A 26425-nucleotide genomic window follows, 5' to 3' on the forward strand; every position below is an offset into this window, starting at 1 on the left:
TTAGGGTGTGGTTCGATATTCAGTAGCATGTTTTGTTCAGTGCAATGCTTGGCTCCACCTGCTGGAGAAAGACGATAATGCACTAAACCTACCAAAGGGGGGGTGGGGGCGGTGTATCAACCTCATAACACCCCATCAACCGCATAGTGAGTAACATGGTAAACACCGTCGAAACAAATCAGAAACCACATAAAACACCTTTGAAACTGCACAACAACACGCTTAAACACACAGAACACATTAGTGACCACATAAAAACATAATAGAAAATGAAAATATCATGTTTGTTGTGAGCAGTTGTGCAAGGTGATGTCTGTGTGTAGATGCTGACAGGTTACAGAACACTGTCAGAAATAGGGGTACAGTAGGAGTCCATTTCTGTCCCCCAAGGTACAATCTACACTAACGTACCCCATAGGGCTTATTATTGGACTTTAAGGTACATATATGTACCTTTTTGAGGATCAAAAAGCATTAAAAGGTACATATATGTACCGTTTCTTTTAAAGGTTAAGGTACAATATTGTACCCTTGAGGGTACAGCCCCAGTGACAAGCCATTGTACCCCGAAAGGTACAATTATGTACTTTATTTTCTGAGAGTGAATGGTAACCTGCGTCCAATGGACCTATTAATCATTCACTTTTCACAGAAGTCAACAGGGTTATTTGTCCCTAGTAGTGCATTCCCATTAGTCTAGTAAAGTATGTCACGGTGGACTCTGTTAAACAGACTATCTTACATTTTGAAAGTTGTAAACAAGCATTATTTGTTTTGTAATACCTTTAAATGGATCACTAAAAATGGTGTAATCTACAAAAACATCCAAAGTCATTTACTTTGACCGGATGTATTAATGTTAATATCAAGTTAAAGAAATGTTACATAAAGTAGTCCTCATAAAACTTTATTAGAAAGCAAAACAATCCCTGTCTGGTTTTAATGATTACATTTGAATAAAGACGAAAACATATTGCAAAAAATAAGCAAACAAAAGAGGGTGAGTGACCTCTGAATCTATTGATCCACTGATTTCTCTTTGGTCCTGATGGTCTCAGTGTTTCAGTCACATTCACTAGACACCAGGATGAGGCTTTTTTTGCTGCTAGGACTGCTTTTCTTCACATATGCGGCTGAGCAAGGTGAGAACACTTACTTTTTATAACGATTTGATATACATTTTCTGTGTTACTTTGAAAATGTGCTCTTCTTCCTGTCAGAGTCGTGTATTGAGCGCTGTGAAAATGGGTTTGATGCCACCAAGAACTGCCAGTGTGACTCTATGTGCACATACTACAAGAGTTGTTGCACAGACTATGAGTCCTTATGTCGTATTAGGAGTAAGTTTACCAGTGTGGTTTCATAAACCATTTCATAAACATGTGAAATGCAATGATCAAAATAGATGCATGAGAAACTGTTCTTGTTGCAGCCCGTGGAGACACCTTTCCTTCTTACCCTGAGGATGATTATGAGGAGACAAATAGCACAGAGGTACCAATCAGATCCAGATCTCAGCAAAGAATTTTGACCCCTTCTCCAGCAACCTTTGCTGATATATTCAGCCTATTAACACCAGCTTCTCAAGTCTTGGATTCAACGTTAAATAATGACCCAACACCAGTGATTTCCACTGCTGCCGCTCCAACTGCACATTACCCTCTATTACCCTCCACCATCAAGAACCCAACAACAACTGAACGAACAACCTCAACTGCTGATCCCACACCAACAAAAGCCAAAGACCCTGACGCTGAGGTCTGCAGTGGCAGACCCTTTGACTCCTTCATGCAGCTCAAAAACGGCTCTATATATGCATTCAGAGGTAAGTGCCTCACTGCAAAGAACAAAAATGTGAACAGTATTCAAAATGACTTTACATTTTTTACAGTTGTAACGTGTAGTCAGTTTCTGTTTTGGTTTTTCTGTTCCGTTCCTGTTTTACCTGCCTGAGTTCCTAGTTAGTTTCCTTGGTTATGTGGTAGATTTTTCCCTAAACCTAACTATCTGGGGCGTCTCCAAATCGACACCCAGTTCCTTAAACTGGGGCGTCTACTAGTCGACACCCAATACCTTTATACTCTAGCTCTTGCGTCTTCAGTCGACAACTGGCCGAGCCTTACTCTAACTAACTTGCTTCCCTAAACTAGCTTCCTTCCTAAACTAGCTTCCTGCGCAGGAATAAATCGAAAAACAGACCTGCAAACGTCCTTTAAATGCTTTAATCATGGCCAGGAGATCTTCCCGAGCAGTTCTCAGGGAATCTCTCCCAAGAAGCAAGGCCGGAAGATCTCAGACAAATTCCATTGAGAATCCCACCATAAAACACAGATACAACAGTTTTTATAGAATCAAGAAAACAAATAAGACTAACATGTCACCTTCAATATGATTGGTTCAATTGGTTCAAAAGCCCCAACCTTTTCCCTCTGACACTGGCACAAGCAAACTCTGATTTTGTGATTACTTATCACAAGGTTTTGAGAACTACTCATCTCTCTAATTTCACTTCCCCTTTCTGTTATTTATACACACACATACTCATAGTCACAAGTTTTCCCCAAAGAGTTTGGAAACATTACAATCATATGAATGTTGTTCCTGCAAGAAAAACAAATGTTAGTTGATTAATTAAATTTGATTAATTAAAATCCATCACAGTTATTAATTAGCTCCATACCTGTTCTGTTTTAGTCAATCGTCCTCTGTGTATTTAAGCCTTCAGTTTGCTTTGTGTTTCATTGTCTGGTATCATCGTAGTTTTACGTGGTTGTATTTGTTTATTCCCTGTTGGATTTATTAAAGACGCTTTCTGTTCATTACTGTCAGTCCGCTACGACACCCACCTACCGTTGCAACAGCAATATAAAAATGTACATACAATTATATTTACTACAGGTAGATTTTTTTCAATATATATAAATGAATAAAAAATGGGTAAGTACGTAAAGGGAAAATAAAAGACAAAAGTTTAAAAAGTTTACTTGTTTTATTAAAAAATGTGATATGTTTGTCACCAGGAGAATATTTTTTTGAGCTTGATGAGAGATCAGTATTACCGGGGTACCCAAAGCTCATTGAAGACATCTGGGGAATAAAAGGACCGATAGATGCTGCCTTCACTCGCATAAACTGCCAAGGAAAGACTTACATTTTCAAAGTATGAATGACCTCAAATTATTTAGTGTATACAGTGTGAAAAGTTTATTTGTGTTATTTACAATAAAGTAGCTTAAATAGTCACAATTCAAATTAGTTTAATCAAAGTTATTTAATCTGTTTAATGCGTGATTGAAAAAGACAGTATTTTATTATATTATTCCCAGGGTAATAAATACTGGAGGTTTGATGATGGAGTGCTAGATGAAGACTTCCCACGGGACATATCTGTGGGATTTGAGAAGATACCAGACCATCTTGATGCTGCCTTTGCCATTCCTGCTCACAGCCATCATGGCAAAGAGAAAGTTTATTTTTTTAAAGGTCAGACCTAACTTAAATATATATATATTCACATTGAATTCAAATTTACTTTCATATTCATTAATCTTTACTAAACAAAGTATATGTTTCTTCTTTCTAGGAGACCAGTATTACCAGTATGAGTTCAAGCACCAGCCATCCCATAAGGAGTGCATTCAGATGTCATTGAGATCTCCCTCAGCACTCTTCAGCAGATACACTGATATTTACTACGACCGATGGTTTGAGCACTTCAGCCAGCTCTTTGGTGGAGGTAATACGTTTTTAGAGAAAGCTATCAACATTATGCACCTGGGAAAGCTTCCATAACACAATTTTTTTTTTCCAGCTCAAAGTCATCACGGTGGCCATCACTTCATCAACAAAGACTGGATTGGGATCAAATCACCTGTGGATGCTGTGCTAGCCGGCAGACTCTACGTCACTCCGAGATGGCCCAACAGAAGGCGTCAGGACAGAAATCGGCAGGATTGGGACCAGCAGTGGGGCCAGCGGTATTGGCAGCAGTGGGGTCAGCGGTATGGGCAGCAGTGGGGTCAGCAGTGGGGCTCCAGGCGCAGGCAGAATAGGTCACCATACTGGGAGACTATGGCTGAGAGGGGCATCAGCATTGGACTTGAGTATGCTCAGAGGTATGGGCAGGACAGGTGGCAAGATCAGGACAGACGCAGAGACTATTATCATAGACAAAATGACTACGATTCTGACTACAGATTTAAACCTTCGGAAGACACTGTCCATGACATGCTGAACAGGCGTCAGCCCTTACAGAGTGTCTACTTCTTCAAAGGAGGTACTGAAATTGAAATGATAGTATTATATTAGCCTACAGTATATTTATATTATATTAAGTATGTCAAACAAAATTCTTCACAGATATGTACTACAGAGTGAATCTCCGAACGAAGCGGGTTGACTATGCAAACCCTCCATATCCAAGACCTATTGGAAAATACTGGCTTGGCTGCAAAGACACACCAGGAGCAGAAAAGAGATGAGTCCAACTGTAAACAACTGCCGTTTAATAGTATTTACAGGCATACAAAAATAAGCTGCATTTGTAAGGGCAAAAATAAGAGTGATAAGTAAGGCCTTACTCTCCACAGATTTTCACACAAATGGAACGACATCATTCATAAATATTCCTGATTGTTGTGGTGATTGATTAAGCTCAGTGGACACCATGCAGTTTTTAGTCTAAAAGATAACATTTCAAATAAACAGATGTATGAATTTAATGAGAATAAAAGCAATTGCATGAGAGGAATTTACTGATGCTTACAAAAGGCTGAAGTTGCCATGAGCTTCGCGACAACTTTTAGTGAGGAACAGTTGTGCAATCCTTCAATAAACAATGTTTTTAGTGAGGAACAGTTGTGCAATCCTTCAATAAACAATGTTTTTAGTGAGGAACAGTTGTGCAGTCCTTCAATAAACAATGTTTTTGATCTAAAAATATTAAGTCATTATTTGTATGTAATGTATACATCAGCTTATTAGGTTGTGCCTTTGAATGTCGTCTCGAAAAAAATATGAAAAGAAATCTCTTTAAAAAGGTATAGGTTTAGCTTCTCCAGCACAGTAAAAGAGTGTTTCTTGTCATTTTTGCTGCCAACTACCAATATCATTCAAATTTCCAGAAAGTGTTTTGCCACATTTCATCAGTTTATTGTGGTTTCTTGCTCTATCCAAAGACCAATATCAAGCAATTGAATTTATCTACATGACCCCATATTACAAGTAATCAGTGTCATGCTGCCAAGAACAACTGTGCTGTAGCGATGCTTGTAAAGACTAATCTTTATGTATCTCACATAGAGAAAGAGATGCCAAAAACCAAGATATGCAAATACACACTTACATGGCCTTAAGATAAAATGCTCTTTGAGGAGAACCAAGACGCAAGCCAATAATATTTTTTCTATATTGTTATGAAAGTTATTTCATTCATAATTGCTGCAGGGTTCATATCTTGGCTCAGGACCGATTTACTTTACCGATTTAGCATCCTGATAAAACTTTTTTTTAATAAGGTTATTTAATGGAAATTATAATGAAAATATATCAACAAACAAAATTTTCGATGTAGATATGTTTATGCAGTTTATGCAAAACTTACATACAGTACAACTTAAAATGGAAATATTGCCCTTTAAATCAATAGTTTTAAGATTCAGGAATATTATGAATGCTTTAGATAAACATTCTCATAACTTGGCTCATTTTCTGCTTGGTCCATAACTGTTTCATTAATAATAATCTCTGAAGAGGTGGAGACCCCATCAGACGGAGCCACAGTCTCATAAGCGTGCTCTGTCTCACAATCTACTTCAGTGTCTTGCTCCACCTCTAAACTATGGAGGGTTTCGCTCTCTGGGACACTTTTTAAAATAGAGGACAAGGGCCTCTTTGGGGTGCTGTTCTCCTGAGGAAAGTCTGTTGCCCCTACTGTGCAGGGAGAGCTGAGGGAGCTGTGTTTCCTGCGACTAGGCTTCCTCATGACCACCTCTGATTGGCCGGACCCAGAAGTTTGCTCCCAGGCACTGGCCCGTGCTCCCAGTTTCTTCCGCGGGGGCTTGACAATCGCCTGCCCCCTGCTTTTGGGCTGGGCAGCCTCCTCTTTTTGTCTCTGGAGGCTGCCTAGTCTGCGCAGCATCGCCTGAACGGGCCCTTCCGAAGGCGGCTCTTGCTTAGCTATATTTTGGGTCTTACCTACAGTGACATAAACAGTTGTTAACTTCTCTGAATCTGCATCCTGGCTGCCATCAGAAGGCTGGGTGTTCTTCCTGGTATTGGAAAGTGTGCGTCGTCTCCCACCGGGCACAGTGAGGTGAGTCCTGAGCGGGCCAGAACTATATCTTATCGAGTCAGATTGTGATGTTTCAGAGGCAGCTGCTTGCTCCTCAGAGGAGATGTTCTCCTCATTGTTTTTTTCTTCTTTTTCTGTATCTATCTCACTATGGTTTCCTTGTCCTCCTTGCAGGGCAGAGATCATCAGCACACCCCAGGCTTTGGGTTTCCGAGTAGTTCCTGGCAGATCTTGGGTCGAGCTACGGCGCTCTTTAGAGGTGAACTTTGTGCCCTCTGCGAAAGATACTGAAGGGCGTTTGGATTTGGCAATGCTGGAGGTACGAGGGATACCAAAATCTTGCGACATGTCCTCGCTGCTAAAGGTTGATGGGTCAGGGAAGAAGTTACACTTGGAGTTCAGCTCCTGAAGCTCTCCACCGGCCACTGTAAGAACATCTGTGAGAGAGCGTGTAAACATCAGTATATTGCTCAGAAGTAGCTCTTACATACTTTCACATTGCAGTTGATTATGGCGCAAATCTGACTTTCTTCCCTCACGATAGCTGTGGTTCCATCCAAAGTTGCAAATTCAACTTAAAATGGATTTACGCATTAAAACATTTGCGTATAAAGCAGCATTTCCATCCAATGAGTCGAAGAGAACAAAATCGTCACTTCCTGATAAACTAGCACTAAATATCACAAATAAAAATGGAAGTTGCTGCAATAGGATTGAGCGCATACATTTTTTAAATGTATGCACATCTTGCCGTTTCCATCCAGCAGGTTTTTTTAAGTGATATCCCAAAATGCGCTTAAAAATAGGTGGATGGAAACATAGCTATTGACACAGATCTGATTTTTGACAGTGAATAACAAATATTATACTAAATATGACTTTTTTTTGCAATGTGGCTTTAGTGTGAACAGTCAGAGGTGGAATAAATGCAAATTGGTGCGAATTCTAAAATAATGGTTTATGAATTTGGGGTATGTAAGAGTTATTTAAAAAATTTGAAATTAGTACTTTCATTCAGCAAGGATACATTAAATTGATTAAAAGTGACTGTAAAAACATTTATAATGTTACAAAATAATTCTGTTTCAAATAAATGGTAACATTAACATAACACAAACAAATTAAGCGGCATAACATTGATAATAATAAGATATGTTTCTTGAGCACGAAATCATCATATTAGAATGATTTCTGCAGGATCATGTGACACATGATCATGTGACACTCTTGCATACAGGAATAAATTACATTTTAAAACAATAAAATAGAAAAATATTATTTTAAAAATGTAATGTTCCACAATATTACTATTTTTTTTCCATAACTACAGAGTAAAAAGGACATTGAGACTAGAAATATAACTGTTTTACCTTCCCTGGGTGGTTCACAGTAAATGGCCTCTCCTTCATCATCAGTTTCAAATGAATCGGTCACCCAGCCGGATGATGGCTGCTCAATGAAGCTGTGGTTAAATGTGAGCTCGGGATCATGATGAGAGACTGAAGACACAGCGGAGAACATTATAAGTCCAATCTCACTTGCATATGTTTCTCAGTGACAGCGGCAAATGAAAATAGATGCATTACCTGTAACCCTGGGTAAACCAGACGACCAAAGAGTAATGCATGGCATGGCTGAACTCATGTTGGCCAACACAGTGTAAACATGGTGCTTCATGCGGACTGTAGGGCTCCCATCTCCAACCGCCACTCTGAAGGACAGATTTAGCAGAAGATTTTCTTATGGTTTACAAAATTAAAGGATGTTTTTTTGTATTATATCAGCTGCCAGATAACAGATTCATACCCTTCCTTTCCTTCGACTGGCCTGCCGCAACAGCAGCAGCAGATCAACAAGGCGAGGATTAAAATGCACAGAGGAATCAAAAGCCCTGCTATGAGACCTGCTCTGCTACCTAGCAGACAAACACACACAAAAAAATGGTTAAGGGGGATGTGGATACCAGCTGTGAAAACCAACTGTAGTGTCTGTACATACTGTTTGGACAAGCCCCTGTAGCTGGATGGCAGGCATGATTCCCACAGTCACATGTGGAGGAGCAGTTGACGCCATACAGGTTAAGAGGACATGAGCTGTTACAGCTACAGAGATTGAACGGTGAGAGGCACTCATTTGAATCTTATTCCAAGTTAAAAACAACCTATAAATACCACTGTACCCTCACCTCTCACCCTGGAAACCAGGAAGACAAATGCAACTTCCTGTCACATGGTCACAGTGGCCATGATAGCAGGCTTTACACAGGAAGCGGCAGCCATCTCCGTAAGCACCATCTGTGCAGGGTTTGTCACATCTGCAGAGAGGGAGAAGCCCAAAATAAAGTCAACTAAAAGATATAAAAACCACCCCGTGTCAAAATCTAAGAAAGCTCAGTAGCTAGATTGAATTATGCACACAAGAAAAAAATACAATGTGTACAGTGGCCCAAAAAAGTGTTTGGATATTTAAGCCACACTTAAAATGAATTTCATATCTGTAGATAATAATGCTTGTTAGGCTTTAAATTAGGTATCACCAGGTTTCTCAATTGGGTTAGGGTTAGGGTTCCATTTTCATTTGATAAAATTCATATTAATTTAGGTACATTCTGTTACATCAAGTTTGCTTACATAGGAAAGAAATCTATTGCTGTAAATTATGCCCTGCAATGTTTCTGACTTATTAAAACCTATACCTCTTCTTTTTGAACTATTAAATAGACTGGCTTATTAAGAGTCATTTATTTGTGAATGGGACACTGGTTGTGCTGTATGTTGTTGATTCACTTTAAAGAAACAGCTCATAAGAGTCATTTGTTCGTGAATCAAACTACACTGGCCACACTGTATGATGTTTCTGATTCACTAAAAATCACTAACTCCTAAGAGTCGTTTGTGAATCAGACTACACTAGTCACGTAAGGACCTATCAGCCAGGACATCTAGAGATTCATGAGTGAACTAGATATTTCTGCGACAAGGTTTATCATCTAATGTGATTAAGTGCATACATTATAACTGTCCTTTTTAGGCCACTGGAGTTTGCCACAGTAAATAAGATAATAGGATGTTCTTTTCAGAGCTTGAATCCCAACAGATCTGTACCTTGGTCCAGTCCACCCAGTATCACATTGTAAGCATGCTCCAGTTTCCGGGTCACATGGGTCCATATTTCTGCAATGTGGACAAACCTCTTGGCAGCGATGGCCATAATAACCTGCAGGACAGCTCTGGTCACAGCGAGTGCCATTCCACCCTGGTGCACAGGCATCACACAGGCCGTCCTGTATAGAGCAAGACCTGCCTCCTTCACAGTGTCCACAGCTACACTCACACACACAGATAGGAGAACACAGATATCATGGATGAACCAAAAATTCATGTTATCTTTTTAATCTTGCCTTTTCACTCACCTCTCCTTACAGCCTCTGCCGTACTTTCCACTCTCACAAGGCTCATTGCAGACAGAGCCTTTGTAACCCGAGTAGCACAAACAGGTGCCAGTTTGCAGGTCACAGTCGGAATGGCTGAGATTACAATTACAACGGCGGTCACAGGACGGACCCCACCAGCCACGAATGCACTGACAGAACCCTGTGTGCTGCTGACAGGGGGACACGAAGCAGTTGCATCGCAGGCTGCACTTTTGGCTCCAGAAGCCCTCATTACACAAGCAGCGGCCTGTGGCTTGGTCACAAGTGGATGTGGTGGGGTGGCACTGACAGGCTTTGGAGCAAGTGGGCGTCCACCAGCCCTCCTCACAGGTGCAGTTGCCGTAGACAGGGTCACATTTCCCATGACGTGCACATTTGCAGCTGTTTTGGCACAGGTTGCCCCAGCGGTTAGACAGGCATGAGCACTCACCCGTAACTGGGTCACAGAGCCCATGAGGGTGACAGGGGCAAAGCTCACGACAATCCGGCCCCCAAAATTCACGAGGACAGCCTGCGGAGAAATAAGAATTCAGATCCGTACATTAACTAGAATCGCACTACAATGAAAACAATAGAAAATAATATGAATATTATGGAAAAAATATATTAATTATTTATTCAGTTTTGTTTTGTCAGAGATCCTTTCAATAGAACAGTTAGTTGCTGTCCTTGAATTTGAATTCATCAATTACATAATTACACCAGTAGGTGGCAACAAACGAACGTCACGAGTGAGTCACTGAATCATTAATTCAACAGATTCATCTAAACTGATTCTTACAGAAACTATATTTAATGGTATTTAATTTATATTTCATGTAGATTATATTTAAAACATTACACTTTTAATTAAAATAAAATATTAATTGTTTTTTAAGTGCCATACATGTGTATGCTAAGTTTTGAGCAGCAGTTGCCGCCAGCCTGTTTGTTTCGCGTGCCTCTATAACAGTGAATCGTTTTGCGAAGGAATTGATTCAGAGTTTCGAAAAGCTTTGTTTCTCCCATACTGTTTGGAAACAGGTTGATTCTGCTAAGGAACTATTTTAGTTGACGGAGGGAAAACAAAGTAACTGGCAATATTGTGTCTAAAAATGTAGGTAACTCAATATTAAATAGGCTAGTTGTTGATGCAAAGCAGAATGACACTTGTATCAGGCATTCTTGCTCGTTTTTCAAATCTCTAACCTAGGGCCTGTTTCAATAAGGAGGTTCAACCAACTCTGAGTTAAAACTTGAACTCTGAGTTGACTTACCCTGAGATGGGAAACTCTGAGTTTTTGGTTTCAGAACAGCTGAAATGAGTTAGTTCAATCAACTCTGAGTTGACTGACTCTGAGTTAAGCGCGTGCACCACAACTATAAAAAGCCATTATCAATGGAGCGCAGATATTACGAGTCACCATGGCAACAGCCAGACAAAAAGAGGTCTTCATATTTCTTCACATTTTAATTACTGTTATACAGTGATGGGTGTAATTAATTACCAAGTAATCTAAATACTGTAATTTAATTAAAGGGATTACTCTTAATTCTTCTGTAATTTAAAGTTAAATCTGATGTAATTGTATTAGACTATAGAACAATTCTGTATAGGCTATTTAACATACATTTTTAAAAGTTATATTTTTAACATAACCTTCTCCCTCTACACACTTTGGTCAATTCAAGAATAATTCATGCAATTGTATATTGTTTATTTGAAAGCATTAAAAGTGCTGTTTCTTGTCTCTCCTTGTATTGTTCAAGTGTTTAAGGTTGACATGGGGATTTAGTAATTAGTAATAAGTAGACCAATAATTTCTAAAGATAGTCATTATTACATTAATCTAATTATACTGTTGAAGATATCGTTTGTAGTTAGTAATACAAGTAACTTACCCAACTGTTATCAAAGGTGAAACTGGAAGAACAGTATGTTATTCAACCTAATTTTAATTTTCATGTAGGTGCAATCCTGCAGGTATTAAAAGAACATGGCAGCAGCTAAAAATTAAATATAAAAACATAATTTAGTCAAGTAAGGCTTGAGCATATCATGGGTGTAGGCTACCTGACTTTACAAACATGTGACATTAAATAACTATAGCATCCAGTGTCTAGCAGTGCAGCAGCATTTACGGCTGAGGGAATTCCTGGACGGACTTCAGAGCCAGTCCCAAAGATCCAAGGGCCTTCATAAAATGTAAGAGGTTTACATATGTGTTATTTTTTATATAGGTTATTTTTGATATTTCCATTTATTTTACTTTGGGTTAGGATTTTTGTTGGTCCCAATAGATTCTGATAATATCTGTCTTTTGGAGCCTCCTGTCCCAACAGAACCCCAGGCAGTCGTAAGTCGCCTACTCAATACACCAGAAATTATGACAAATAGTGTTATAAAGTGTTCTCAACCAAATGCTCATCACATGGGGATAAAGAGTTTCTGCTGCCACAGAGAGGCCTAATGTTAACATTATGTGTCTACACATCAAACAATCTACACATTCTTTTTTTTTTCCACATTTTTATGTGGAGTAGTCTAAAGAATCTAAGTTTAAATCTAAGTATAAACGGGTATTCTTATCTCTCCCCGCGCCCCCAGAGTGTGGAAGAACAGCAGGAGGACGGTCCATCAACTTTTGTTGCACAGATGAACAGTTCAGTGATTTTCAGTAAATGCCACAGTTTAATTCTGCAGAATTTGTTTAGAACTACATTATGTAACTCTAATCTACTACTATATTTTTTTTATTTATTTTTTTAGTTGCCAGTTAAGGAGTTATATAGACTTCATCTTATAAAAAAAAAAAAGCAATATTTTATTTATTAATAAAAGATTCATTTTATTAATAAAAATGTACTGAAAGAATGAATGAGGTGTTTAAACACCACTTTCTCTTTAAAAAAGGGGAGGAGACCAAAAGAAACTCTGGGTTTACTGAAGAAAACCTGCTCCCGACCAGGTTAGATTCACAGAGTAAGTTACCATAGTAACTGACTCTGAGTATAAGTTACCTCTCTTTCAGAAACGGGCTAGACTTACTCTGCTTTCTCAGGTTTAACATACCTCCCATTCTGAAACAGAAAACTCAGAGTTTCCCTCATTTCAGGGTTAACATACTCAGAGTTTTCACTTAACCTCCTTTCTGAAACAGGCCCCTAAAGGCCACAGCTGTACAAAGGTAGTCTTGAAAACAGAAACCTATTACTCACGGGTTTTGCACTGGTACCCGTAAAATCCAGGTTTACATCGACAAAAGCCAGGGTAAACACACACTTCGTCCTGCAGACAGGCTCTTTCACCCTCACAGAGGGCTGAGAAAACAAAAAGGGAGACTTTACAGACAAAAGTAACAGAAACCGCAGCTTCACAAAACTGCTACCATCTACAGGCCCACAGGAAACGGGCCTTGTGTGTGTCATCAATAAAACAACAATGTAATATATTTTTTTATTAAACTATACATCTACAGATGGTATCAATACTCACGGACAGTGCATTCATCACCATTTTGACCCCATCCAGAACAACATGTGGGAGAAGAATCCCTGTTTAGAAAATAGAGCAGACATTACATATGCTACAATGTATTGAATCTACTGTCCTAATAAATATGGAAAACAGTTTATAAGTAGGATAGAGAGAAAAATAAAAATAGGGTTCATAACATAAGAGACCTCTTATAAATCACAAAATATCCATTAAGATCTCCACTGTTTCTCTTAAACAGTTTGAGATTAAATTGAAAGAAATTGAAGATGTCTCAGATTTTTCAGAAGAGATTTCAGTAGTCTCTCAAAATGATCTAAAAATGTCCCAATATCTATGATTTTTAATTTGATCAAACATTTCACATTGAAACTATAAAACTGTCGTCAATGTGATTCACTTTCATTTTATAGTTAGGCCTAGTTCTCTATTATTACTGGCCTATATGTAGAACAGTGACACATACATTTTAGGAGAGACATCTGAGACAATGATACTTCAGCATAACTGAATTCTAGGCCAGTACCTGATACTGAAGCAGATATTCTTCCCGGTTGAAGAGAGTCTCTGAGCTGAGCATTGGACACACATGAGCATCAGTCCAAATGAGGTCAGAAAGGTGTCCATCCCCTCCGGACCGACCAAAACCGAACCCCGTCTCCTACCACGGCACCAGTCCAGGATAGCTCTGTACTTCTGGAACAGAAAAGATCCAGTCCAGTCTCTGTAGCAAAATGAGCTCTCCAATTGCCTTTGTTTCCTCTGCAAGTTTCCTGAGGAAGAAAAGCCAGCTTCCTCTAATTCAATAAGCCACTGGTTGTTTAAAGACAAAATCAAGGCCCAGAATTTCGGGGAGGAGTTGGATATTTTTAATGTTCAGTCTGCCTGCCAACATTTTCTCATCCTTACCAATTACTTTCATATGTAAATTTATTTTTTTACTGACTATAAATGGACTTTTGTTCAGAATACAATGATCTCTTCAGGTCAAAAATCACACACACAAACATCACAATAAACCCCTAAAGATTTTATTTAGCTTTATAGCACTTTTTAGTAACAAACACGTTTGCAAAAATAAAACAGTAAAAGGTCAGTATAGGACTCATTAACTTTTATTTCCAAAGGTCCAAAGATAAACAGATGAGTCACAGAGAGCTAAGGAATACAGAATTCAGCTAAGGGCCTTTAAAACATAATGGGCACCCATTATCTCTAATTTCCTCCTGAGGAAACACAGACTTCCTCTCAATCAGGGAACACCTTAAGACGCATACAAAGTATATTTGAATCACATCCACATTTTTGCTTATTTCAACATAAGGGATGTGTCACACACCATATTTGATCAGTTGAATGGCTGAAGAGGTGCCAACTCATTAAAGAAATAGTTCACCCAAAAATGAACATTTTGTCCTCTTTTACTCACCCCCACATTGTTTCAAACTTTTATGACTGACTGACTTCTGTGGAACACAAAAGAATATGTTTTGACGTACAATGGAAGTCAATGGTAACCAAAATGGTTTGGTTTGAACATTCTTCAAAATTATTAACATGTCTTAATATTTATGTAATTCTTTTGTGTTCTGCAGAAGAGTCAAACAGGTTTGGAATGACATGAGGCTGAGGAAATTATGACAGAATTAAAATTTTTGAGTGAACTCTCCCTTTAACAGATCAGACAATAAACATTTAATTGAACTTTTAAGCGATTTTTTAACACCAGGTTACAATTGTGGACATCTCCACAGAACTGGCATTGCTTGACATAAAAAAAATAATAAAAAAAATTAGATGCAAATATTAAAAACATGCTGAAAATCCTTATAGATATCCTTATAGAAAATGGATAATTTTTAAGGACAGCTAATGTTTTATAAAAAAAAAAATTTTAAAAAAAAAACTCTAATGCCCCCTATTGACATAAAAGGGTCAGTGTGATTATCTCTGATAGTGATTGTAATACAATGTCAGTATCTTTGGTTAAAATCCATATTAAATATACTCTCTATAAAAATAGCTGCTATAATTCTCTCTAGCTTCCATCCAGACATAATATAATGCCAGGTGTATTATGATTATCAAAACACTGCAGATTACTCCCATGTTTTTAAGTGCACCAGTCTGCAGTCATTTATGCACCACCAAATGAAATTGCAGGAATAATTATTGTTTCCAAAGCCTCCAACATCCCTTCTAAGTCAACACATGCCATTGGTTGAGCTAGAAGTGGGCCTTGAAATAGCAATATTTTGAAAGTGCCACAATACCATTGTTTACACTCATTGGAAAAGCAATCAAATTTCTTACTTACAGATGTATAAGCATATTAAACTGTAATCGGAGAAAGTGGAAAAAAAATTATACACCACCTTTAACTATATATACACTGTCATTGAAAAGTTTAGGGTCAGTAAGATTTTTTTTTTTTTTTAAAGAAATTAATACTTTTCTAAAAGATGAAAAAATATAATGGTTTCCACAAAATTATTAAGAAGCAGAAATGTTTTCAAGGTAAGGTTTCTTGAGCAGCAAATCAGAGTATTAGAATGATTTCTGAAGGATCATGTGACACTGAAGACTGGAGAAATGATGCTGAAAATTCAGCTTTGCCATCAAAGGAATAAATTACATTTTAAAATATATTAAAATGGAAAACAGTTGTAATAATATTTCACATTACTGTTTGTACTGTATTTTTGATTTTAAAAAAATGCAGCCTTGATGGTCTTGAAATTTTACCGATCCCAAACTTTCGAACAGAAGTGTAAACAACTAACAACAAAATATGGGACTGACAGTCTAAACTCATCTTCAGGTCTTCTCTTGAGTGACCATCAGGCTCAACTCTAGCTATCAGCTAATTTAACAAAAGCCAAGTGCTGACTCATTTTTATACTATGAGTAAAAATTACTGCTTAGGCAAAAACCATAAAAATACCATGTCTGTATAACCAAATACATAGAGAAATAGTTCTCTCAATACAATCTTCAGAACGTTCCTTCGTTTGAAACCTAAATGAGATGAAGAACATATTTTGAACTTCTCTCTTCAATCCCAGGTAAGGATGAGTGACAGATGGGGTGGTTCTCAAGAGGAGCTGAGGGTTTGTGTCTCTCCCTCGACTCCCTGCTCATCTGGATCGATGATTTCCCATGTGGAGCTGGATGTCGGAAGGCCAGAGGACTGGGCACCTGAGCTCCTAGTAAGACTGGACCGCGTCAGGAAACCAAATCTAAAGGTTTGAGTCAGAGGAGATAAGAGAGCTTTAAATCACTGATAGGAGAATGACAAAGGGGGATTTCAGTACTATTTTTAGTAGGTAGTTGGCACGCTCAGTTACTAAGGTTACTAAGCTGAAGAGAGAAATGTGATTAAGAGATCTCTAAGATCAGCTTAGAGTTTTCCCAAGAACATATAGAATGAATGCTGCTAAGAGCCAGAATATACAGTATATTATGGAGCAAATTGTGTGCGTGTGTCACACAAATTACTACATACAATACACAGAGAAGAGAGCAGATTCTCTTTATAAAAAGACTAAGAGTCTTATTTAAAGGCACACTATGCAGTTTCCGTTTTTCTCAAACAGCGCCCCCTAGAGTCGCTGTGGAGTACTTGTATTTAACGTTACTGTCGTAAATACTAGAGATGCGTGGATGGGCTATTATTTCATCCACAACCACATCACAAAACTCATCATCCATCCGCCATCCATCCGCACCAACGTTTTTGACTAATTTTCAAAACCGCACCCGCCCGCCATCCGCTGATTGCTGTATACATAATATTTTTCATTTGATTGGTTCAACCGCCCGCCACCCGCCCGAATTGAATTAAAATATTATTTTTCGTCACGTCATCCGCCTGATAAACCGCGGAGTCCGCGGCTGTAACCGCCAACCGCGCATCTCTAGTAAATACCACTCGCGCAGGGCCGTCTCTGCACTCTTCCGACCGCGCTTTCTTCATTTTCTTCGTCGACTCTACCATGATTCACGTCTGAAATGTGTGCTAGTGTCTTCCATAGAGGCTGCTTCATATGTTGTTGATGTATGTGACGTCGTGCCGTAAAGCAAGTCGTGATTCTCGCGAGATTTGGCGGGGCGCCACCTCTCAAACTTGCATTGCTGGTTTTGCCAGCGGTGTCCATCTCCCCCCTCCCCCGCGCGCTTTGCTATCGGGATGATTCGCCCTACTACGAGTTCGTTTACCATCGAAATGATTTCGAAAGCTGTTATATTAAGGTACAAATCTTGCATAGTGTGCCTTTAAAAATGTGTAATACATGAGCTTCTCAATGAGTGTATTGTCAGTTGCACAATACTTGAAGTCGCATGCTTTTAACCAACATACATTTAAAGGGAAAGTTTAACAAGCCCAACCTGCTCCACAGGCTACAATGTAAAAATGTCTGTCATCTAACCTAAAAAATGTAAACCAAAAAAGTAAAAGTAAAAACAAATGTCTGTCACGTAACCTAGAATGTGGTAAGAAATGTAAACAATGTAAAAAAATTAAAAATAAATAAAAAGCGGTAACATCTAAATTAACCTTGGTTAAATTTAGAATTTGGCCCCTTAAAATTAAATTTGGCCCAAAATATTATTTAATAGAGAATCATTCATACTGCATTAAATTACACAACTTAAAGTAATTTACAAGGATAAAATCAGTTAGATTTACTTCTTAAAGGTTTGTAATGTTTAAACAACTAGCAACAAATACATTACAAAAAAATACTGCATAAAAACTGTTATACTACATAACAACATTGAAAAAATGACACACCTCAACAGCAACCATAACAAGTGCAGATCTTTTACAGCATAGAAGCATGTCAGAAGCATTTCTGCTGTTGCTCAAAAACTACATCTTAAACTAAACCTTTCACACTCAATGTATTTATTGTACCCAAGACTGGTGGCTTATCCCATAACCCAATTCTACTGAAACCCATGTTTAGTGAAGTAGGTTAGAAGAATTTAAGTAGATTGTTGGACTGAAATCAGTTATTGTTATAGGTCTGTCTTGTTTTAGCATGAATACAGCACTCACATGTTTCTAATGCGTGAGTCCTGAGGTCTGTTGTTAGTGTCGATGTCTTCATTTCCACTCCTCTCAAACAAAGGGCCATCTGTCTCATCTCTATATGAGAGTGAAACATGGTTAAACATAACATTAAATCACTGTATACTTCCAGCATGTTTGTGGCGTGTACTCACGTGCTACATTCGCTAACAGGTATGCCGAGCATTTTAGACTTTATGACGGTCCTCTGCTTCTTTATGGCAGAGCGCACGGCATCAAGTAAAAACCCTGGGCATCTCTCATCATTCAGGATTTCCCTAAGGAAAGACAGAGAAATGTGTGTATATATTGAGAAAGGAAGTTGTGCTGATATAAAGGTTAGAATGCGTCACAAATACCTCTGTCTCACCTTTGGTAATATGCAAGCTCCTCTTTCACCAGAAAGAGATTGGCCTTCAACTCGTTCCTCTCAAAAAGCATTTCCCGTACTTCCATCTTGGTAAAACAAGGCCGATTTGGATCTTTCAAGTCAATGATCATCTTATCTGTGAGGTCAATGGCTGAACTGCTCTAAAGGAGGCAAAGGTGGAATTATAGGAGTATGAGAGTCAAATACCATAAATGTCTCAAGCACAGTTGAGTATGTGCAGCTGATTCCATTTTTAAAAAGACAGTTTGATAACACTTTTACAGTGTTTGCAGGGCACATATTCAGGGTTGCCAACTCTCACGCATCTGGCGTGACACTCACGCTTTCACGCACACGCAAGAAATGTCACGCCAAAATCCATTTTTCTCCCCTCTCAGTCCGTTAATTTTCTGTTGATGACTAGACCACATTGTATTAAACCAGGGCTCAGTAATTTCGGGATTTCTTCGCTGTATTCTCGCTTTTTGCTCGCAGGTTTCTTTCTAGAGCTCCCCCTACAGCTTCGGAATAGATATTTGACAACACTGTTGTAAAAACTCGTTGGCGATTCTCAGACACCAGAGGCTAGTAGATCAACGACATCAAAGCAGATGGGACATTCTTTAAAACGTCTTCTTCATTCGGGTTCGAACAGCGTGAGGGAGCGCAATAATGACAGCATTTTAGCAGATTTCTTTTGGCCGTAAAGCAATTCGTTACATCGCGAGACCTGATATCACGCGATACTTCCTGACGCGGCGGCCGGCGGCCCGCCGGCTCAAAGTTGCAAGTGCGGATTTTCCGCTCACGGGCACCAGGGGGTGCGAAACGACCACCATTCAACCCGAAATAAGTAATATAACCATTCCAATGACTCCGAAGCTGTTCAGTTAAGGTAAAAAAGTTACTTAGTTCACCTTTAATGACAGGAGAGGAGTTTAAGGCCCACAGCTGTTACATCTGCCTACAACGTTCTCACTGCAGTATTCTCTGATCGTTGATTCGCTGAAAACCTTGCACCTGATACGTCAGTTGCGTGTGAAAAGTTCAGAGCATAGGTTCGGAGTCCGAGTCGGAGCCCACTGATGCGCGTTTAAAAGTTTGGATGACAATCAAGGTAAGCAGATAATAAAATGGTGTGCCTTTCACTACAGACGTAGCCTTGCCTAATCAGTCTGTGTGCCGAGAGTAGGCTACAGACTTAAACTATAGTTGCAAACGTTGGGCTATTTGCTCAATAAAAATAGGCTCATGGTACAAATTACGTTTTGGCAAATCGGGCAAGTGGCATTTTAAAATTCCCCAAATGATCAAAGATTGCCCAGATTGTGTTGAGCCTGCCACACTCAAATGCGGATGCTGAGCGAACCTTTTCAGTTATTGGCCTAAACAAGACTGACACCAGGAACACTGTCACTTGATGGCACCCTGTGAGTGATGGGAAGTTCGGATCATTTTACTCACTCGCTTGTTCTACCTCGTTCATTAAAATGAACGAATCTTTTTTCGGGCTTTAAATGTTATACTTTTAACAGCCAAATTCCCCGAACACATCCACCTACGCAGTCTTTATCATATTCTGAATTAAGAAATCATTATAATGCAGTCAGAAATAATTTAAAGGGGACATAAATAATTACTTTACCTTCCGAGTCTTTCGTTCATTTGTCACGTGACAGACGCAATGAACGTTCATGAACGGATCGAACCCTGCTTCAGATACGAGCTCCTGCAGAGGTAGTGAAGCAGGCCAACACTGCCACTGTGGCATAGGCTACAACAGGCCTAATGTGTGAAACTTGTGTTGTGGTTTTCTGGGGAGGTGGAGTAACAATTATGTGTCCCTTTTGTTTTGAGATTTTTTATTGTTTTGATGTTGTTGTTTTACATGTTTGTTATTTAATCACCTCTATCTTTATTTTTTATAGTGCAATCAATAAATTAATTGTACATTTTGAAAACTTTTCCATTCTATTAGTTTTTTTTCTTCTTTTTTTCCATAAATCAGGGTTTATACTAAGTAAACAAGGACTGACATTTTTAAAATTAGGGTTAGGGTTACGCGCGCGCACTGATGTTTTACAGAGTCTCACTCCAGCCAAAGTCCCAAAGTTGGCAACCCTGCATATTGTACATTCTAATCACTAAACTAATAACAAAAAGTGTGGTACACAGTGGTGCCTAAATAAGAGGTTTAAGTGAGTTCATAAACACTCAGAATTAAATTTAAATTAAGTTTGAAAATAATAAATAAAAAATAAAAATAATAATATTTAAATGTAAAATAATAAATACAATCAATTCCTTTCTAAATCATTTATATTTATAATTTTTCATAATATAATCACATTTTTTTTGTTAATTACTAAAAGCTTATTTGATTTCTACATTTAAATAATCTCTGTTATTGTTATTAAGATAAATTAACTATATAAATTTATATTAAGATCAATTTTGAAACTGAAAATATTGAATAAAACAAAAACAGTTTAATATAAATATTAATATAACAGAAGTTTTATAATATTTAATGTAAAATAATAAATAGAAAACAGTTATTTTCTGAATAATTTATACTTATTTATATTATATAAAATATAAAATATAAATATTATATGTATAATTATATTATTTATATATTATATTTATTATTTATATTAAATATTTTAGTTTTTAGTTTTTGTTCATTACTAAAAGCTTGTTTGATTTCTGAATTTAAATCATCTGTTAGTCTGTTATTAAGATAAATTAATAACATTTTTATTAATTTAAAATTAAGTTATCAATTTTAAAAGTAATAAAATACATAAAACATAAAAACAGTGTTATGTAAATATTAATATAAAATAATTAAACTGCTACAGATCTAGTTCAGTGTATCAACTTATTCCTTTGCCGTTTTTGTTCATTACTAAAAGCTCTTATTTATTTCTGAATTTAAATGATCTCTGTTGATTGAGATAAAACCAAAATGAAAAAGATTCTGACAAGGTTTTCATGTCAGAATTTAATCAAGCATCCTGAAATGTTTGTAAGCTGAAGGGGGAGTTGTGCACAAACATGTCCGTTACACTCCTGCGAGGGCAAACATGACTATATATGTCACATCCAACCAACCAAAGTGGAATTTACGCCCTGTGCCTGCGGTAGTACATACCAATACCTAAACCCCCCAAGAGGAACGTAGAAGCTTCTGCCTCATTATGCTTTTAGGAAATACAAAATGAATACCCACAATCCTAGCCTGGCTCCGCCCTCCTGCGTACTTACCACAATCCCACATATAAACCCAATACAGGACAGCTAATTTGTTACTAAGAATCTAAGTAATATAAACTTGACTAACCGTTTCAGCAGCAGTATTCACGCTGGCTCTTTCTAGTTGTGAGTTCAGGCGCTCTATCTCTTTCTGTTTCTCGCACAGGTCGGCCTCCATGTCGGCCTTCCTCTCCACTGCGCTCTTCAGCTGAGTCTGTATGATGTTCTGCTTGTGTCTGAGCTCCGCGTTTATCTTCATTAGCCGTTCCTGCTGCTCCTGGAGCTGAACAACAAACACGCACTTCTGATCACTCAAACTGATTTATAAAACAATGTTGAAAATGTAAAAGTAAAAATTAAGTTCATTTTTATTAAAGCTATGAATTTGCAGTTAATTTTCAATGCAATTGTCTACTATGTGGAACTGGTCTGATCAGTTTTATAACAAAGGCAAGGCAAACATAAAACATAAAAAGGGAAACTCAGTTCCAAACCACAGGTATACGCCTCTGATGCAATTCTTGTCGGCCACGACTGGTGACATGACACTTTTTTTTATTTTGTCACAATGTTGACACTGTATTTTCAATTCAACAAAAGAAACCTTGATGTTGCAAAAACTAAACTAGTTCTGGATGAAAAGACTACAGTCTGTTTTACAGTGGGTGAAAAACCTGGTTACCAGAATTCATTTCTACAAGGACAGTGAAAAGAAATATCAAAAGGGTTTTAAAGGGATAGTTCACTTTGAAATTCACGCCCTCAGATCACTTGGACGTGGCTGTGTACAAGAGGTAAAAATGATATAAATACTGTTCATTTTCTCACACAAACCGCTCGTTTCGTGTCTTAGGCCATCAATGTGTACTTACATTTACGAGTCATCAAATCATGTTTAATTTGGACTTCACTGTGCATGCTCTTTGAGGTGGTGACCATAGACCTGCATTATATGACTGACAGACAAGAACGGTTTGACCTAAAAATATCAAAATTGAAACTACTGCGGAAACAAAGAGACCTACATCTTGGATGCCCTTGAGGTAAGCTAAAACATACCAAAATTTAATTTCAAAGTGATCCCTTTAAGTGCAAGAAAGCAACATTTTGGAGTATAATAATAGCCCCTTGTAACCCAAAGGTTCGTGGTTCAAGACCTGGTGCCCCTGATGATTGATTTGAGCAACCCAGGTTATATCAGCGCACTTGTATCAGATACATACCGCTTCCACCTCCTTGGACATGCTGGATATCTCCTGAACTTTCGCTCTCAACTCATCACGCTGCTTATCCACCACTTCCTTCAGCTTGAGCATCACCTCTCGTTCCTGACGCTGTGTGCGGTCTAGAGAAAAAGATCAGATTTTAAAATACTGCATGCAAAGCAAATGTTAACAGCTTATGGAATCTGACAACAACATTCCTGACTGCTGACCTAACAGTAATAAATGAAGATAAGCTTTAAATAAGATAAACCGCTTTATTCAGTCTGAAACTTTGCACACAGAATATGAGAGCTCAATTGCTAAGAGAAGTTGTATTCCTCTATACATATTCCTCTAGGATAGAAAAAACACCTCCTTATGAAGATCTCATGACAAGCAATTACATTTTGGACTTTAGTTTATACTGTACACAACAATAAAAATTCAAGTTAAATTGGTGCTACAAGGAAATACAATGAGAATACAATAACAATTTAAAAATATATATTTAAGACTCTGGATAATACCTTCCTTGAAAAATTAACAATCAAATATTTTGAAACATTTGTCATTATGATGATGCATTGACAAATTAGTTTTTTGTATTTTATTGAAGATAATTCACCCAATTTTCTAAATGCATGTCATAGATCTGACTGTGAAGGATTTATCCATGTAGATGTTTAAATGTAAAATAAATCAATAAAATGTGTCACCAAAATGTCATGACTGGATCTTTCAGTGAAAATGACAGACTTCTCCAATCATTTAGTCAGATTAAACCTGCGCCTTTCTTACAATCGACTGCAAGCTTGTATTCATCTGCCTCTACTTTTGAGTGCAATGCCCACATCTCAAAATCAAATGAAAAATCGATGTATAGAACCAAGCATTACGTTTTCTCTTCCGATAACCCATTACAGTTGGCATGTACATCACAATACAGAATACAATACAGAAGTTACTTCTGTGACTTTAGTAAGACTGATCATCATTCCAATACATAAAACAATTAAGACCATCTGAACTAAAAACATTTCATGATGGTTTCCATTCCAGAAGGTGTAGTTAATTTACAAACTCATGTCTTCATTTAAATATTGTTATGTGCGTCCCAGGTCATTTTACCTTCTTTGGAGTGTGTGCATTGTAAGTGGGTCAGAAGCTCCTGGTTCTCTTCCTTGAGCTGACGCACCTGCGACTGTAACACTTCGACGTTCTCCTTCAATTTCTTCTCTTTCTGATGCCAGTCCTGATGAAAACAATCGAATCATTGCAAAAATCCTTTCAAACCACAAACGCATGAAGTGAGACTACCAGGTGTCACCCTGAGATTGGTTTCAATTCACAAGCCTAACAATTTAACCAATCACTTTGAGAACACAGTGGCTGAGTCCGAAATTGCATACTCTCTTGAGTAGGTACTTATTTTGAATAAGTAATTACTTCATGGCCGCTAAAAAAAAGTATGTTCTATATAGTATGAATGTGTGTAGTATTAACATACTACATTTGCCATGCTTTCATTATCATGTGATCTACCAGCATCAGTTATTACTTCGCTTCACTGCCATTCACAAATCCTCTCCCGTGGTCTCATGGGATAGTAAAGTGTCCATCATATGCACACTTCAGAATCTCGCAGGAAGTAGCAGGTCATCCAGGTACTTTTCCAACTCTTTTATGAGTACTGTGTGAATTTGGATATACTTTTGTCACATACTGTTTTTCACCTACTACAAAGTAGGGAAGTATGATTTCAGATGCAGCCAGTGGCTTGTAAACCACTCATGTATTAACAATGCAGGACAGGCCCATATACTTATATAAGCAGCACAGCCATTCATCTTATTAGTTGAGAGATGTTTGACTGGTTCATTATATTAACGAACGATTTTATTTATTAATGAAAAATGTAATAACTCTTCTCTTAAATAAAATAAACAGCTTTCAGTCTTAAACTTTGCACACAGAAAATGAGAGTTAAGAGAAGTTAAATTTCCCTCTAAGCATAGAAACAACATAAAATTATATATAAGGACAGAAACATATCTTTTTGGAGATCTCAATAAGATTTAATAACTGATTGCCAGCTAGCATAAATATTTAACCTGCATCACTGAACAAATAATTTTAATGAACATATTACAGCATATTACAGAACATATCCCCACTACTAATGGATGGTACATGATGTTCTCAAAATGACATTTACTGAGGGGAAGGGTAGACCGGAAGTGTCCCCTATTGGCATTTCCTAAAATCGATCAACGTGTCACGAATCACGATCGATACGAATCAAAAGTCCAGCTGTATTAAAGGCGTCATCCTCAAGTGCAACACACCAGCTTTTTCCATTACATTAAAACAGTTATTCATAAGACAACCGCAGACATTTGAAAATAAGTAGTAGTGCTACAGTAACAGCTGTTGACATGTCGACCATGTTGTCGTGTTCTTACCCGACTCTCTAAGCTGTTGCTGCTCTCATCGCATTCCTTCACATGTCGTTTCTTCTGCTGCTGTAACTGTAACGTTTCAAAGGCCTTCAATAGGTCATCTTCCTTACATTTATGAGATTGATTTCTCGCCGCGAAACTCTCCAAGAGCTCCAACACTTTCACTATGTGAGACACCAGACCCTCCACACTCGACTTCCCATAGCTGTCGATGAGCTTCTCCAATTCTGACCCCACCACTTTAGCGATTTCATACACATCGTCCACTGTCATTGATGAAAACGTCCTCGCAAAACACGAATGTATCTTGACGATATCGTTTTGGTTTTCCTCGACGGCTATCACGCAAGTCTCCATAACGCACTTCAGATGAACTTGAACTCAAACAGCGACAATCGAAACTCCTGTCAGTCCGATCTCAACATGTCCAGTTGTGATTCAGATCTTTTTTTGTTTCACTTTTAAACATGCATGCATTTTCGCTCCAGTTTGTTTTGTAACTACATCCTTTGTTGATACGCTCTAATAAACACGGCTGAGTTATAAAATCGACTCGTCTATGCAGTGTAAAGACTTGCATGTCATAACTTGAAGAGCAACGCCCACGGAACAGCATGTAGATGAATGTTGCCCGTGCATGTTTGCATAGTGTTCTTTAATAAAAAGTGGTTTAACGGAGGAACATCTATGACTGCCCACAGTTCTTGTTTGCCATGGTTGTTCCCTCCTCCTCTGACCAATGCAACCCGAGAGCTTTAACGCAGCACATATGGCAAGCAGTTTTAACATTTATTCCTAAAAACTAGCATCTGTTACTAGTTTATTCTAAAAGTAGGTTTAGTTAGTTTTTTCACATGTA

The 26425-nt window shown here is 38.0% G+C and overlaps 3 protein-coding genes across 4 annotated transcripts; 1 reads left to right on the forward strand and 2 right to left on the reverse strand.

Moving 5' to 3' along the window:
* Positions 1-128: 128 nt before the first annotated feature.
* On the forward strand, positions 129-4896 carry vtna (vitronectin a). The gene is made up of 9 exons (XM_084127422.1): positions 129-146; positions 1059-1142; positions 1221-1340; positions 1433-1825; positions 3021-3160; positions 3327-3483; positions 3584-3736; positions 3812-4276; positions 4360-4896. Coding segments are annotated over exons 1-9 (1635 nt in total). The 5' UTR covers positions 129-145; the 3' UTR covers positions 4482-4896.
* Positions 4489-14041, reverse strand: scarf1 (scavenger receptor class F, member 1). 2 transcript variants are annotated; one of them, XM_084127420.1, is made up of 11 exons: positions 13727-14041; positions 13201-13259; positions 12924-13025; positions 9705-10236; positions 9483-9615; positions 8478-8606; positions 8291-8394; positions 8099-8207; positions 7879-8003; positions 7663-7791; positions 4489-6729 (listed from the first exon to the last, which is right to left on the reverse strand). In XM_084127420.1, the coding sequence occupies exons 2-11, from the start codon at positions 13219-13221 to the stop codon at positions 5666-5668; spliced, it is 2448 nt and encodes an 815-aa protein (XP_083983546.1). In that variant the 5' UTR covers positions 13222-13259; positions 13727-14041; the 3' UTR covers positions 4489-5665. The 2 variants fall into 2 exon arrangements, with proteins under 2 accessions (XP_083983546.1, XP_083983545.1); XM_084127419.1 differs by having other exon boundaries at positions 9397-9615; positions 13727-14036.
* Positions 14042-14209: 168 nt separating this feature from the next.
* On the reverse strand, positions 14210-26300 carry rilp (Rab interacting lysosomal protein). The gene is made up of 8 exons (XM_084127552.1): positions 25570-26300; positions 24236-24359; positions 23126-23247; positions 21991-22185; positions 18645-18805; positions 18430-18552; positions 18263-18352; positions 14210-16439 (listed from the first exon to the last, which is right to left on the reverse strand). The coding sequence occupies exons 1-8, from the start codon at positions 25921-25923 to the stop codon at positions 16295-16297; spliced, it is 1314 nt and encodes a 437-aa protein (XP_083983678.1). The 5' UTR covers positions 25924-26300; the 3' UTR covers positions 14210-16294.
* Between the last annotated feature and the right edge of the window lie 125 nt (positions 26301-26425).

Source organism: Abramis brama (genome assembly GCF_963993115.1).
Source record: "Abramis brama genome assembly, chromosome: 10".
Classification (NCBI taxonomy): Eukaryota; Metazoa; Chordata; class Actinopteri; order Cypriniformes; family Leuciscidae; genus Abramis; species Abramis brama.